Source organism: Podarcis melisellensis (assembly GCF_964234715.1).
Source record: "Podarcis melisellensis genome assembly, chromosome: 1".
NCBI classification, from domain to species: Eukaryota; Metazoa; Chordata; class Lepidosauria; order Squamata; family Lacertidae; genus Podarcis; species Podarcis melisellensis.
Genome location: NC_138528.1, coordinates 38,953,979 through 38,968,582, shown reverse-complemented (window position 1 = coordinate 38,968,582; position 14,604 = coordinate 38,953,979). Strand labels below are relative to the sequence as shown.

General features: G+C 37.7%; 1 protein-coding gene across 6 annotated transcripts in view; it reads right to left on the bottom strand.

Moving 5' to 3' along the window:
* CDIN1 (CDAN1 interacting nuclease 1) overlaps positions 1-14,604 on the bottom strand; it is a 120,019-nt gene that overhangs the window by 72,657 nt on the left and 32,758 nt on the right. For 5 of the 6 annotated variants that reach the window (XR_014162690.1, XM_081887384.1, XM_081887383.1 and 2 more), the window contains exons 2-5: positions 13,748-13,793; positions 12,856-12,920; positions 5,013-5,073; positions 999-1,071 (exon numbers count right to left, since the gene is read on the bottom strand). The exons of the other annotated variant lie outside the window; for it this stretch is intronic. Coding sequence is in view for 4 of the 5 variants with exons in the window: in XM_081887384.1 (XP_081743510.1) it covers positions 999-1,071; positions 5,013-5,073; positions 12,856-12,920; positions 13,748-13,793 (245 nt within the window). In the remaining variant the exon portion in view is untranslated. The remainder of the gene's footprint in view (positions 1-998; positions 1,072-5,012; positions 5,074-12,855; positions 12,921-13,747; positions 13,794-14,604) is intronic. 6 annotated transcript variants of the gene reach the window in all.

Here is a 14,604-nt window from a genome sequence, read left to right as displayed (position 1 = left end):
AGCACATCCCCAGAGCTCACTTAACAGCCGGTTTTAATCATGCAGTTGACACAGAGAAAATAACAAAATGTATTTTTTCAGTGGCAAATTAATTTAGGCTTGAACCTCCTCCTGAAGCTTTATTCATTCTTTCATCCCCCCCCCCCCCCGGTAGCACTGAGCTTGGTTACATTCACTTTTGCATTTACCAGCTGCATTACTCGAAGCCTGCAGAATTTTAACATAGCATAGGCTTCTTTTCAAAAATTGTTTTTCCTATAATTATTTATGGCTTGATCCTGCCACAGTTAAACATGCTGGTCTCTTTCACTTAAACGGAAGAGAGTTAAGCACGTGCTTACTTTCCCCAATGACATGGATAGGGCTTAACAATCGTTAATATTGGTTGTATTCTGCCCATAATATTTTACCTTAAGACTAAGAGACAGAATAGTTTGAAAGCTCCTTCTAAAATGGGAACAGAAACACCTTTGTGCTACGTATTCAAAATTGCCTTAACTAGGGTCATTTTAATGTGCGACAGCAAGAAATGCAACTGAAACACTATCACGTTATGGATGTAAGAGAAAACATATTGAAATTAGTGAGTCTACTCTGAATATGACTAGGCTGCTACTGCCCTTTCAACTTTATATGAATGTTCTTAGTGAAAAAATACTTTAGAAGAAAAGAATATATGCACATCCTGGATAACATTCCTCTGTACAGGGAAGTTTTTAATGTTTGGTGTTTTATTATGTTTCTGTATATACTGGAAGCCACCCAGAGTGGCTGGGGCAGCCCTGCCAGATGGGCAGGGTACAAATAATAACATTATTCTTACTAATTATTATTACATGTTCAGTCAGAGCAGATCTAACCATCATGCATGAAAATAATGAGCTATCCAAGGTTCAGGACTAAAAGAAATTCTCTCTTTAGCTTAATTATAATTCTATCTTGTTATTTGTAGCTAATTGTAATTATATGAAGCTAAATATTTATTAAAAAATACTTACGGATTGATCCTTCTTGTTCTTGTAGAAATTTTTCCAACACTATTCGAGCCATCAGTGATGGGGCAAAATCCACCTCAGGGGAAAGATGAAGAACAACTTCAGCTGTCTTTGAAACGTGGTTCCATGTTATCACTTATATCAACAAAGGGGTGTTAGGGATTTGTTCTATATCACTCCATTTATCCTTTCGGAAACATACACTTACCTGACCTAGGATATAACTCAGGTTACATCACAATTACCAAGACTTTTTAAAGTTATGATCTCATTCACATTTGTTACATGCTTTCTTAGCCACATTTGTTTTTGTTATTTGTGGTGTTACGTTGCAGGATATTTACTTGTGCAAGAAACTTAAACTACAGTACTCTGTTCTGTGACTACCATCATGTTTGAAGAACACTGCAAGTGGGACCTATAATCAAGTGTCGAGGTGGTGTGCTCTTGTCCACTGTTATAGCCAGTCATACCTTCTTTCTGGATTCTCCATTCCATTACTCCTCCGTCGTTTCATGTTCACCACCACAACAGACACTGTGTGGCCACTGAGCACGCTCAACCCTTATGGTTTTATGGTGGCCTGCTTGAGTCCCCCTTCTCAATATTTTTTTTTCTACTGCAGCAAATCTTGGGGTTCATCCAAGCATTTTGATACCTCCCTCTTTTTCAGGAGCAGTGTCATATCTGTCATAACTCAGGACCAGTTTTAGTATATATGATTTACCGGGAACCTGAATGGCATTGTGGCAAGGAATATGAATGAAGCTCTAAGTGGCCTTTATCTCTCAACTATTTTCAACCTAAAGCACACAGTTTACTGTACACTGCATGAAGCAAAAACCAACTGACATGCAACAATAGCTTCCACTTATCAACAAAATGTGCACATGGAATGCAAAATACACATACACATAAAATGCACATACATTTTACCTAAACAGACCATTTCCACATTATTTTTAACAACAATGAAGAATGAAGGATGGATTTTTAAAAATCTTAAATAAAAACAGACCCAGCAATATACTGCATTTTCATTTAGATGATACAAACCTATAGGTTCTGATTCTTCAGGCAGGCAATTAACAGCATTGTAACACATTTTTTAAAGGTTAATAACAAATACCCAAATCTAAATTACTTCCCTCCAAACCCAAATCTAGTATATTTCAGACAATTTGTTAAAAAGAAACAGATAGGCTGTTGTTTAACAATCACTTATTGATAATCACCAAATGTAATAAATCACTAACGCTAATTCAAGATCAACCAGTGTGCTTTCTAGAAGAATATTAAGGTTATGAGAAAAAATGAATCTTATGTACCTCAGAAAGGAGGTTTTCTAAAATATATATAAGATATACGGATATTTTCTGAAATAGACCCTGTTCCATTTAAAGGCATGTATTTATTTAAAAAATGAGCTGCAGTATCCTCTGAATATCAGCATATTTTTTTTTAAAAAAATGCAAATTACAATACTCTAGTGAATAAAGCACTTTTTACTTCACAATAGATGACTAAACCTCACTCGCATTTTGACAATCATTATTTTCTTGATGTTTTCATGTGTATTAATATACATTTTCATTTCATACAAAATTAGAAACTAGAAAACCCTAAAAGGTGCCCTTATTTGTACATATTTTTTCCAAATAAATATATGTACTTGGATGCCCTTAAATTCCCCAAGTAGAAAGGAATGCTTTCTACAGAACTGCTTATTTCCAGTAACCCACATCAGAGCTGACATATGAAAAATGGTGAAATTACTGAAGGTAGTCCAGCCTGAATAAGGACTATCTTATTAGTTCAGGTACTTGCATCTGCCTAATTTTCATATTAATCATGCACCCATCTTTCTCTGAAATAGGGCCATCATGCTTCATGTCAGAATTTAGCATGTAAGTAAAATTCATAGTGCTTCAAATCCCACTAGAAAATATTTGCCTGGTGTGAACTAATTTTATTATTCTTAACACACAACAGAGTTTTGAGGGTTGTTGTCTTTTAAATTAACCTTCTGGATGCAGAAAATTAACATATCTAATACCTGAAATTTTACAATAACTTGGACACTGAAAAAAACAAAACAACAGAGGCCTATTCTTATTTAAGAAGGATGCTACGCATTGTAATGCATCTATGTTATATATTTCTCATCAATTTTTACAGTTTCTACTGATTAAATATATATTGACTCATAAAGTATTACCATTATACCAATTGTCAGCAGATGCAGGAGTATGCCATTTAAATATTAACTATCATATAAAAATGGCAGCTTGATTGTGTAGAAGCAGTGATCTCGTGCTTGTTACTGCCACATTTCCCTAACGCACCAGAAGCAGTCACAAAAAACATTACCTTTCAAATATACCTGCTACTTTGCTAGCAGTAAATTAAGTTACTGAAAATAACTTTTTCTTTAACCATAATTTTATTTATCTCCAAGTTTCTTTTAAAACCAAATGAAACCTAACAATATGAATTGTTAGGTTGCACATATATAGTATATGGTTAAACAAGTGCTTCTGGTATTAGAAATTAAGTGTATTATCTGCATGGGAATAGAAACTGCATGTACAAAGGGAAAATGCAACGGAAAATATATGCAAAGAAGACTACTAACATTATATTTCTTTGCACCCACGAGGTACTCTGCTATGACAATCTCCATGCAATGCATGTTATTTACTAAGGATCTGTTCCATTACAATATTTCTTTGTTTAAAAGGAAAAAAGAGAACGGTGTAACTTGAAACATTATGTCAGAAAGCTCAAGAAGCATCCTTTGGCACTAATACAAAGCAATCCCTTTCGTATGTTCACTCTATTATTACAATGTATAGACACTTCATAGACCATTAGAAACATCTAGTAACTGATAGGTAATTGCTCATTTGCAGACTACAGTAATGTAAATCAGACAGAAGCTTACAGAAAAGACATACTTCCTTCCTAATGTAACATGTAGGACTAGCTGCTACTGTTCCGCTTATATTCCAAGTACATAATTTTTAATGTAATTTCCCACCTTTTACTATTTAAAAAGCAGCACAATATCGTGCATTTCAGGATATTCTTCTAAGGCTTGTATAAGAATTTCAAAGCCTATCAATTAAGATAGTTATTGCCGCAAATCAATATATTAAGAGATTAAAGTTACATCTCTCCCTAGATAGACATCTGTCATAATTATAAACATTTTGTGCTGTAGCAGAAAAGCTGCTTCTGGAAATCTTCGCCATAAATAAACTAGGGGTAGATGGAGCTGTCTTCTCTCTGGTCCACCCCTAAAAGCACTGATCATGGTCCAATCTTCCTCAGGCTCATTGGATGGGTGATGCAGCCAGTGTTTAAGCAAGCCCATCAGGGACCTCAGTGCCTACAATCTAAGCTCCTGTCCATCACTGTCCACCTACACTGGACATAAATCTGTCACCACCAAACTGCAAAAACTTATTGCACCTCCAAATTTGGGTAACTATAACACAAATGTCAGATTATCAGTTCTTTCAACTACGGTGTACATGAAGAACAGAAATTAATATTAAACTGTTTCCTTTTGCTATAATTTACATGCTAAAAGGAAGATTTAAAAAATGCAATTGTTTTGACACTTATTGTAAAATCTTACATTTTGTTTATCTTTATGAAAAGAAAACTTAACACGAAATTAAATTCATTAATTATTAAAACGCCGAAGTAGATGAAAGTAAATGAGCATTTTAAAATCAGCATTTTTCTTCTCTTTCTAAAGGGAAGAGGAAGGAATCTTTCAATAAAAGAATAAATGTGCTATTTGCACATTCACCTTGAAGGTAAAATATTAATTACATTAACTGATTAACTAATATATGTATTTTGTTTAATTACTGTAAGTACTGACAGACAACAGAACAATTTTAAATGTGTGATGCATCTTGAAACCAATTATAGTTTTAAGTAAAAGTCACTAAAGATAAGCTTCTTATGTTTACCAGAGAAAGATGATTTTTAAAAATGTTTTACCTCATTGGCCAGGTCCAATAATACAGGAGAAGCTGCATTTTTTATCACTCCATTAAGGTACCTAGACAATACAAAAATAAAAATAATATTGCAGATTTAAATAAAAGGTCATCGCTTAAGTCTTAAGTCTCTCTTTCTCTTTCTCCCTCTCTGGAAAATTCCAGGAAGAAACTGATTGAAGAAAGTAAAGTTAGCTTAAAATATATTTTTTTGCAAAACAGTTCCTGGTGACCAAACTCTACTATTGCTTGTCCTTCATGAGCAAATCAGAAATATCTATGCCACTTCATTATTAAAGTCCTACATTTGAGGTGCTGACTGTGGCTTGTGGATGGAGTAGTTTGAAAGCTGGTCTCAGTGGGCAAAGTCAGGCATGAACCTATAATGTGAGCTCACTTGAACTGCTCCTCAGGCTGGCTTTCAGACTTCAAACTCTCTGAATTTCTACTCAGAGGTGAGTTCCATTGAGTTCACTGGTGTTTTCCTGGTTAAGTGTGTACAGGAAAATCCTGATTGTTATTATATACCTCCTCCCGTGAGCTACATCAGGCTGTATGACTTGTACAGGCAGTGACTATTTTATGTGTGTCCAACTGAAACACGATCACACATATGCCCGTTGCTGCTGACCCAGAAGTGGCCCAAAAATGGGACGGTATTGGTCAGGAGCGGAACAGGGTGGCCTTATGCACGCTCCAGTGATGTGCGGGGGTGTATGTGTGCTGAAATGGCCCTGTGCAAAATGGTTGCTGCCTGTATTTTCTTGATCATACTTTGTACACATTCAGCTCCAACAAATATTGCCACAGGAGGGACAACATTAAAGAAGGCAGTTGTGATGTCCAATGAAAAAGAGCAGTGTATTTTGATATCCTGCAAGTAAGTAAAAGCCATTAACTTGAAGTGTGGGTGTACAGGCAACTCCCTGTTTGCACGAGAGTTGCATTCTGGGTCATCACGTGCACCAGTGGAGTGCATGTTAAGCCCATCCTGCCCCCACAAGGGCCAAAAACGGCACGCACGGCCGTGTGCCAATCAAATGTGTGCAAAATGGTCGCCACCTTTAGTTCATAAGCATGTTCTTGCACGTTTGTCTTCTCAGATGGGACCCCATGACCCTACTTCACAAATATTTGAAAGCAATCTTTTGCTTTCTATAAAATAGGTATCTGTACCCAAGTATGTTTTTTTTTTAAAATAGCTAGGTCAAAGTTCATAATTATAGTTTAAGATATATTGGCTTTGGTTCATGACATGATAGGCCAAACTATGGTCTGTTCTTGACTACAGTTCATGGTTAGTGAGGAAAGCACTTAACCATGAGTCCCATTTCAGATAACACGTCAAGCCAGATTTAGCTCAGGGAAGTGCAGAAGCTAAAAGGACAGGGAAGAGTGAAACAGCTGTGAGCTCCTTTCCAAGAGCCCACATGTTCATGTGAACCTGGTAAGCAATAGTTTGGCTTCCCATGTCAGGTGAACCAGGACATGTGAATGGTAAATGTCCAAATTTTGGTGAACGCCAACCATCTCAGGTCAATTCTGTGAATGGTTCCAAGTGTGTATATATATATATATATTTCCCCACATTTCAGGCATGAAAAAGTAAATCCTGACAGTCACAATGAGGGGGACTCACAACATTCACTGGGATATGAATTTCCATACATTTATAAAATTACTCAGAATTGCCAATATTCATTTTGCAAATGACACACCTAGAGAACTGTACTTTAATGGCTAAGATGATGATTAGCCCTTGGATAGTTGATGCAATGGAACCAGAGGTTGCACTTGTTGGTGGAAGACTTCCTTGAATGCAGTTCTACTCAGGATGCTCCCACTGGCAGAAAGGAGAAGATGTTTAAGCTTCCCCTTGTTTCCTCAGAGCCATCTCCCATGCTGTTCCAGAGGATCTCCACAACCTTCCAGAGAAAGATTTCTGGGTACATAAGTACCTTCAAGGGGAGGGAAGAGTCAACAAATATTGCCTCTTTCCTCTCGTTCAATCAGGGGGATTTATCCATTGGAAAGGAGTCCCTCTGTTTGCAGGAGGCAAATTCTGACAAGAGCTTTCTTTTCCATTCAAGTCGTAGGTGCACTGGTGTTTAGGTCTGCAGTATCACCATTTCGCCACCAAGAAGACCATTCACAGTTTGTATGGCCTTTTTTTTAAAAAAAAAAAGCGCTGTCACATCACTGGTAGCTGCCATGGAAGCCAGCATGTGAGTGCAATGGAACATAGAAATGAAAGGTCAACCTCCAACAGAACCCACGAAAATGGTGACTGAAGTTGACTGCACTCACACAGGTGATACCCATCCTCTGCTTTCTTGAGAATCACAGGTAGGAAGAGTGCCGCTGTGTTCAGGTTCTGTTTGCAAGCTTGCCAGGGGCACCTGTTTGGGCACTGTGAGAATAGAGTGCTGGATTAGATGGACCTTTGGCTGATCCAGCAGGGCTCTTTTAGCAAGTAGTATGTGGACTAAGCTGCAGAACGCTGTACCATGCTAGTCATACATTCTTTGGGATGCGGGTGGCTCTGTGGTCTAAACCACCAAGCCTCTTGTGCTCGCCGATTGTAAAGTTGGCAGTTTGACAGCATACCATCACGAGTAGATCAATAGGTACCGCTGCAGCAGGAAGGTAAATGGTGTTTCTGTGTGTTCTGGCTTCCATCACAGTGTCCCGTTGAGCCAGAAGGGATTTAGTCATGCTGGCTACATGACCCGGAAAAGCTTTCTGTGGACAAACGCTGGCTCCCTTGGCCTGAAAGTGGAGATGAGCGCCGCACCCCATAGTCGAATTTGACTGGACTTAAATGTTCAGGAGTCCTTTACCATACATTCTCTCATGCAGTATTTTGCAACATCAGTTTCAAGTAGCTAAACAAGCAAGGCTATTGTTGTCATTATTATCAGAATGAAAAAGTGGTATATTTATTGGATTATTATTATTAGTTGTTGTTGTTGTTAACATACCACCCTTTGGCCAAATATCACAATGTGGTTTACAGTATAATACAGTAATAAATACACAATTAAGTTGTCAAGCTACCCTAGAGGCTCTTTATCAACTGAAATGTAGGGGGAAAATTGAAAACAAAATAAGAACTACAGGAAGAAGGATGCATATGCTGCAACATTAAGAGAAATTGGCACATATCCCCTTACTGTGAAATCTCTCTCTCTCTCTTTCTCTCTCTCTCTCTCATATGAAATATAAACCACAGCACTTAAGGGTATGCTCAGATGAGAATATTCAGAATTCGCATGTAGTCAAATGGGTGGCTAGCGAGTTAATTATTCCATTGTTGGAAATAGTTACCATTAAACTCACTAGGGACCAAACATATCTCCACCATGTTATGCATTTTACCCTGAACCTACTGACCTGTTATTCTCAGTCCATGCTCCACATTCATGCTGACCCTGATATTTGCAGCACAGGTCAGAAAATGACCTAAGCAGCTTGCTTTTGGAATTTACATAATGAATGAAAAGAGAAAAGACAACTTAGATTTTTTCTCTCCTAGAGCTCTAAAATTACAGTTGGTCTTGGGGGACAAAGAGACAGAGTATTTTAATGATAAATAAAGAAGACAGACTCCCAAATTAATATTTTATTGAATGAGAATTCTGCTTATTTTTATTTATCACTTACACAGCCACCTAAATAAATGAATTGAAGGATCATTGTTTATTAGCATAGTGCAAACATTAACATATTTTACCTAATAAGTAGCTTGCACCTTCCTTATTTAAAACTTTATTTAAATAAACATTAACAGTGCAATATATATTTACTCAGAAGTAAATTCAACTATGTCCAGTGAAGCTTACTCTCAGGTAAGAGTACACAGGATTGCAGCCTAAATATAATAAGGTTTCTTGGTGAAGTGATGCTTTGTAATGACCCCTGAGATACAAATTATCGTGTTAAGGAAACAGTCAACAGACCATTGGATAATCTAGACAGAGGTCATTAAACAATGATGTAGCCAGCGTAATAATCCTCAGCTATGGTTTGTTTTCTGTAACCATGTTTTAATGTTAAGGACAAAGACTAGCCAGAAACCAGGATGCAAAACCGTGATTTGAAATAGGTTTCCTTAAACCATTCTTAAAACACTGTGGATTCACTTAATAAGCGCCATCAGTGGAAGCCCTGGGTAAGCAACAAGATCCCTACCACCACCACATTGCATGTGTGGGAATTGGCTCTGGGGGTCAGAACAGCATGTGTGGGAAGATTAGGGGGATCATTCCACACTGCTTGCACAGACAGAATGATTGGCAAAGTGCAGTGTTGAACTCCACTGTATACTGTATATGAACTGAACAAACACCCGCCCTTAAATTTCTCTGCTTCCAAGATGGCGAGCAGGTCTTGGCGGTGTCCCCCTACCCACCCACCCACCCACCCACCCACCCACCCACAAAGTTCAGTAATTAACCCATTATTCAATGTACATTCAGAAACTTATCCAGGGAACCCCAACAGATCTATGGAAGTAATCGCTGTATTTAATGTTAACAAAGAACATGCAAACTTCAATACTCAAAACTGTAGTATGGAAGCTGGTTTGTCAGTGGATTGGAATAAGCTAATTTTTCACATGTGGCTCAGTGGTCGACAATAGAAGAACAACTATTAAGGTTGGAACCCACAAGTAAGAAATGAGGCTCTCAAATGACCTAGGGGGTTGGGAGTGACTTTTACCAGCTCCAGATGGTTCACAGACTATGGACCCTTTGGGACAACAATTACTTGGCCATTGTACTCCATGTTCTGATAACTTCCAGACTGGATTATTGCAGTGTGTGGTACATGAGCCTGCGCTTGATGTATTCAGGAACTCCAACTGGTTTAAAATACAGTGCTAGGTTACTGGCAGGGGTTCCATTTAGATCTCAGTTAACCTCTATTTTAAAGCAGCTACGCTGGTTGTCACTTCATTTCCAGAGCCAATTCTAGGTGCTCACATTGGTGTGTAAAGTCCTAAATGGTGGCAAATACCTAACAAACCACCACCTTCCCTACAGACTTCTGTGTGTGTTAAGATTGACAGAGGGGGCCCTACTTGTTGTTCCATCTCCCTGAGAAGTGGTTCCCAGGGTGGTTTAACAATCCTCCTCCACAGAGAATTCCAGGAATTTAAATTTTGTGAGAATAGGGGTCTCCTACCTAACAACTCTCAGCACCCTTAATGAACTACAGGTTATTAAAACTAACGGTAAGAGATTAAAACACATGTTGTCAGCATTCTTACAACAGCTTATCTTAGAGGACTGTTTTAATATTTTAATATTTAATAATTGTGTTTTTAATATTCTATTGGGAGCCGCCCAGAGTGGCTGGGGAAACCCAGCCAGATGGGAAGGCTATTAATTTAATAAATAATAATAATAATAATAATAATAATAATAATAATAATAATAATAATATATTTGTAATAATATAGGGGTTTTTTATATTTCCACAATATTTATACACACTGCTTCATTGTGATGGAGTCCAGAAGTTGGTCACAAAAAACAACACATTATCAATAAAAGCAATTAAAAACAGGTATGTTTCTGTGGGATGAGGGTTATTAGTTTGCTTTGTTTCTGTTTTTATTGTGTATTTTGTGTTTTCACTTTGTAAATTTATGCCCTGTGATCTCTGGATGAAGGGCGGTATCTAAATATAATAAATAAATACAGCACCCAGAATTCTTTGGGAGCAGCCATTACTGTTTAAAGTGGTATCATCATGCTTTAAATGTATGGTGTGGACGTCGTCTGAGAGTAGCTGTTTTATCCCATACTCATTATGGCTCTGTTGGGGGGAACAGCAGAAGTTAGCCCTAGCACATCACTCCTCACTTCAGCTGCACTGCCACTGCAAGCTGAACTGACCATATTTGCTGCAAGAGTTTTGTAGGTTGATATGAGTCACAGGTCTAATGGGGGTGAGGGGATGGGTGGCTGTAATTATGCCGCCTATTAAAACAAACATAAAAATATAACTGCTAGCTTAAGATAATGGATTTCATGATGTTAGGCTGGCAGTACCAATTTTTATGTTTGTTTCAAGGATGCTCTGTTAGTTTTAGAGTGGCTTTCCCCCAATTTGTTTGTAATGCTTAGTGACAGGGTTTTGATAAAATTTACTGCATTCTTTGTACATAACTTTCCAATTATGATTGGGAGGACATTTGGTTTTGAAAAACGAGTATACAAAATAATAACAAAGAAAAACTGAGAATTTGGATAATAAGGAGTATTAAATTCACAGATCTCGGTGAGAATTATCACTGCGATTGATACACAAGATGAGACTGGCTACAACAGTTACCAGAGTGACTTGGGTGTTTTTAATAACATCTCTCGTGACATGTTTAAAAACAAACATTCTCACAGTTCTGGGATTAAATAAAATCAACATTACAAACCACGTTTTATGCGTAACATTTTAAAAACAAAAAAGTTACACTACATGATATTGTTCCCATTTGATTCATACATTATACATCATTTTACATAGTTTATGTAACAAGGACATCATAACACACAAGTCTATATAGTAACAAGACCCAGCTGATTTACTCTGGCTGATCTACTCACTATGTAATTTTTTTTCCTAATCTGGGAGCAATGAAATATAGCAGCTATAAGGAAGACATTAGAACCACTGTAGCTACTTTAATATAAGGCAACAGATTGTAAATGGAATAGAGTATCGTACACTTTTGCTGGTTTTTGCATTGGTGAATATCTATTACATAATAGATTCATACGTGTACTATGTAGTCAGCTTGGGCCAAGTTCTAAAATGCTTTTGTTTATTAGGATACTGTTAAATCATAAATATCAGACATCTATAATCATAGGTACAATCTCACTGTGCAGACTTTACACATGTCGGTCTATATAGTAAAATTTTAATTGCACATCTCTACGAGATATCAATACGCCCCAATTATGTGGCTGAGAGGTCTATGTCAATAGAGCTACAGACAACATATAACAAGTGTCAATTACAATTTATTAACTCCAGGTGCACATAATCACATAACAGTTTTATGAAATGACATATTAAAGGTTTATGCCTCCTTTAAAAGTAGTATTTGACATCATTGTTTCTAAAACAGGCACAGTCCCAAGTTGTAAATCCTTTATATCTGGATGCCATTTTTATTTAATAACAGAATAGCTAAAATTATAAATGTTTCTTACAATGTAGGCACACTTAACGTGGTAAATATATGTGTCACCAGCACTATTCATTAGACTAAGGAAAGCATGAAACTTTGGGGGGAATTCAGCGTGGTGGTAAGGAGATTGTTGCATCAACACAAGCATTTGTGTTTACTCAAAACAACAACCTTCCCTTTTCTCCTCCACCCACAGTTTTGGGGGTTCTTAACAGCAGATCCGGGAAAGGCATTGGGGGGGGCACACAGGAGGAGGGAAGCCTCATTGTGGTGGCAGGGGTCTTTGTGCTAGCTTTCACTAACAGAACCTGGTAGTTAAATCTGCCCCATAACATGTAAAATAAAGAATACTGCCACAGATCAAGGTTAAAATCCAGCAGCAAATCATATGCACTTAAGCCTCATGGAAGTCAGTGGGACTTCCATATGCATAGCGGTGCACTGAATTGTGGTCTAGAGGTATTCTCATGAAGTTGGCTAAGTGCCACTTATCCTGGAAAGCTTACTGGTAGACCTAAAACGGTAAGTCTCCTAACACAAGGATGCATGTTCTTTAAGAAATCACAGACAATGAAATTATGATCTGTAACATATTTTGGATCACAAATTAGCAAGTACGCCTGTTAATGGTCTTAATTCATACCTTTGATAGTAAGCCTCGGTTGCCTCCGGAGTGTGATGCTTGGCATGTGTTCTTTTGATTAATTTCTTTAAAAAGAAAAACAACAGAGCTTTATGATATGTCAAAAAGAAAGCCAGCACCAAACATGAATGCCCAAGAAAGCCCTGAAATCCTAGATTAATGCCTGGAAATTATTTTTCATTTATTCATTGAATGAAACATCTTTTGACTGTACTGCAATACAGCATATATGTAAAAGGCAGTAAGGTCATAGTAATTGAATCTAAATAAGTTTGCTGAGGGTTGCAGAGGGCAGAGAAAAACTTGTTCTCTCTTTCAACCTTTATATTAATTTCCCTTCAAATCAATTCCACCCAAGTCCTCTGCACTCTGGTTTTACAATTCAATTGGCATTTTTAACCAGGAAGAACATTGCTTAAAAACAACTTATTTGAAAACTACAAAAAGTAATTCCATTGAGACTTGCCACTTGACTGACACCTGTCATCTCATGATAAATGACTCCATTTTCTGCCTCTCTTGCCTTCTGCCACTCCGGCAATGGTCATTTATCATCATCTCTGTCAGCCATGGAAAGCGGCACTGACAGTGCAAGTCAGCAAACATTTAGCACATGGAACCACGCAACACAGGGAAATTATTATTGTCAGAATAATAATGGTTTAGCATAATTTATTACAGGTCCACCAAATAAGCAAAGGCTAGATGTTATTAGACAGATGGATGGGTAGGCTTGGCAGCCATCCACTGAGACTCAGGCGGTGCTTGAAGTGGAAAGGGGAACATCCTCCAAACCAATCAGAAAGCTGGCAGTTCAATTACAAAGAAATAAAGGGACATTCATCATTCAATTAGGCACCTGTCAACCCTCACAAAGGAGAAAACTTCTAACCTGGTACTCCTGGGAGAAGATGCTCAGCAGAGTGGACTGCGATTGACTGGAACAAATAAAAGAAGGACAAAGTTAATTACTGGAGTGCACTGCAAAGAAACAAAAGAGAAAGGAGCTTCAAAGGTAGGCCTGCTGCCCTGTAATCTAACAGAACATGAAAACAAGTGTGGAAAAGTTGTTCCAGATGAACACCTCAGACAAAGGCTTCCTACTGCTAGGTCAAGGAGAGAGTGAGAAAAAGAGTTTATGAGGAAGGGGCAAGGGGGTCAAAATGTAGCATGAGTTTCAAAGCAAATGGGCATCTTGCTTTGGTGATTCCTATCCACCTTCAGAACCCACAAAGTGGGGTATCCGTAGCATGTACTGAAGACAGGAAGGAAAACAAAGCAAATTCCCATTAGTAAGAGAGGGAGCTAAAATTCCATTAACGGTTGGAAACGTACTGATTGTTCATTGGCAACATATTGAAATTCATTTTCTTAGCAGAAAGGAAACCTCTTCAGTAGCTGTCTCATATTCAGGGAAGAAACTTAGCTCTCTGTCAGAAGAAGCATATGGGACCACTGTAACATTCCTACTAAAACTGATGTGCTTTGAAAATAGAAACTTTCACAGCAGGAAGCTGAGATTCCCTGGAGTCGGTCATTTCCAAAGGCTGCCATAAGCTTCATTCATTTAAAGCTCCACTCAATGTCAAACACCTGGCAATGAAGCAACCTGGAAAACATTCTCCCCAAGAGAGAATTTTTCTCTCTGAATAGCTAACATTTAAAAACGGGACAAGATTTTCCCCCTTCTCTCAAAAAAGGCAATCAATACCACACGGCTACTGTTTTCAATTGTCCTTTATGGATATA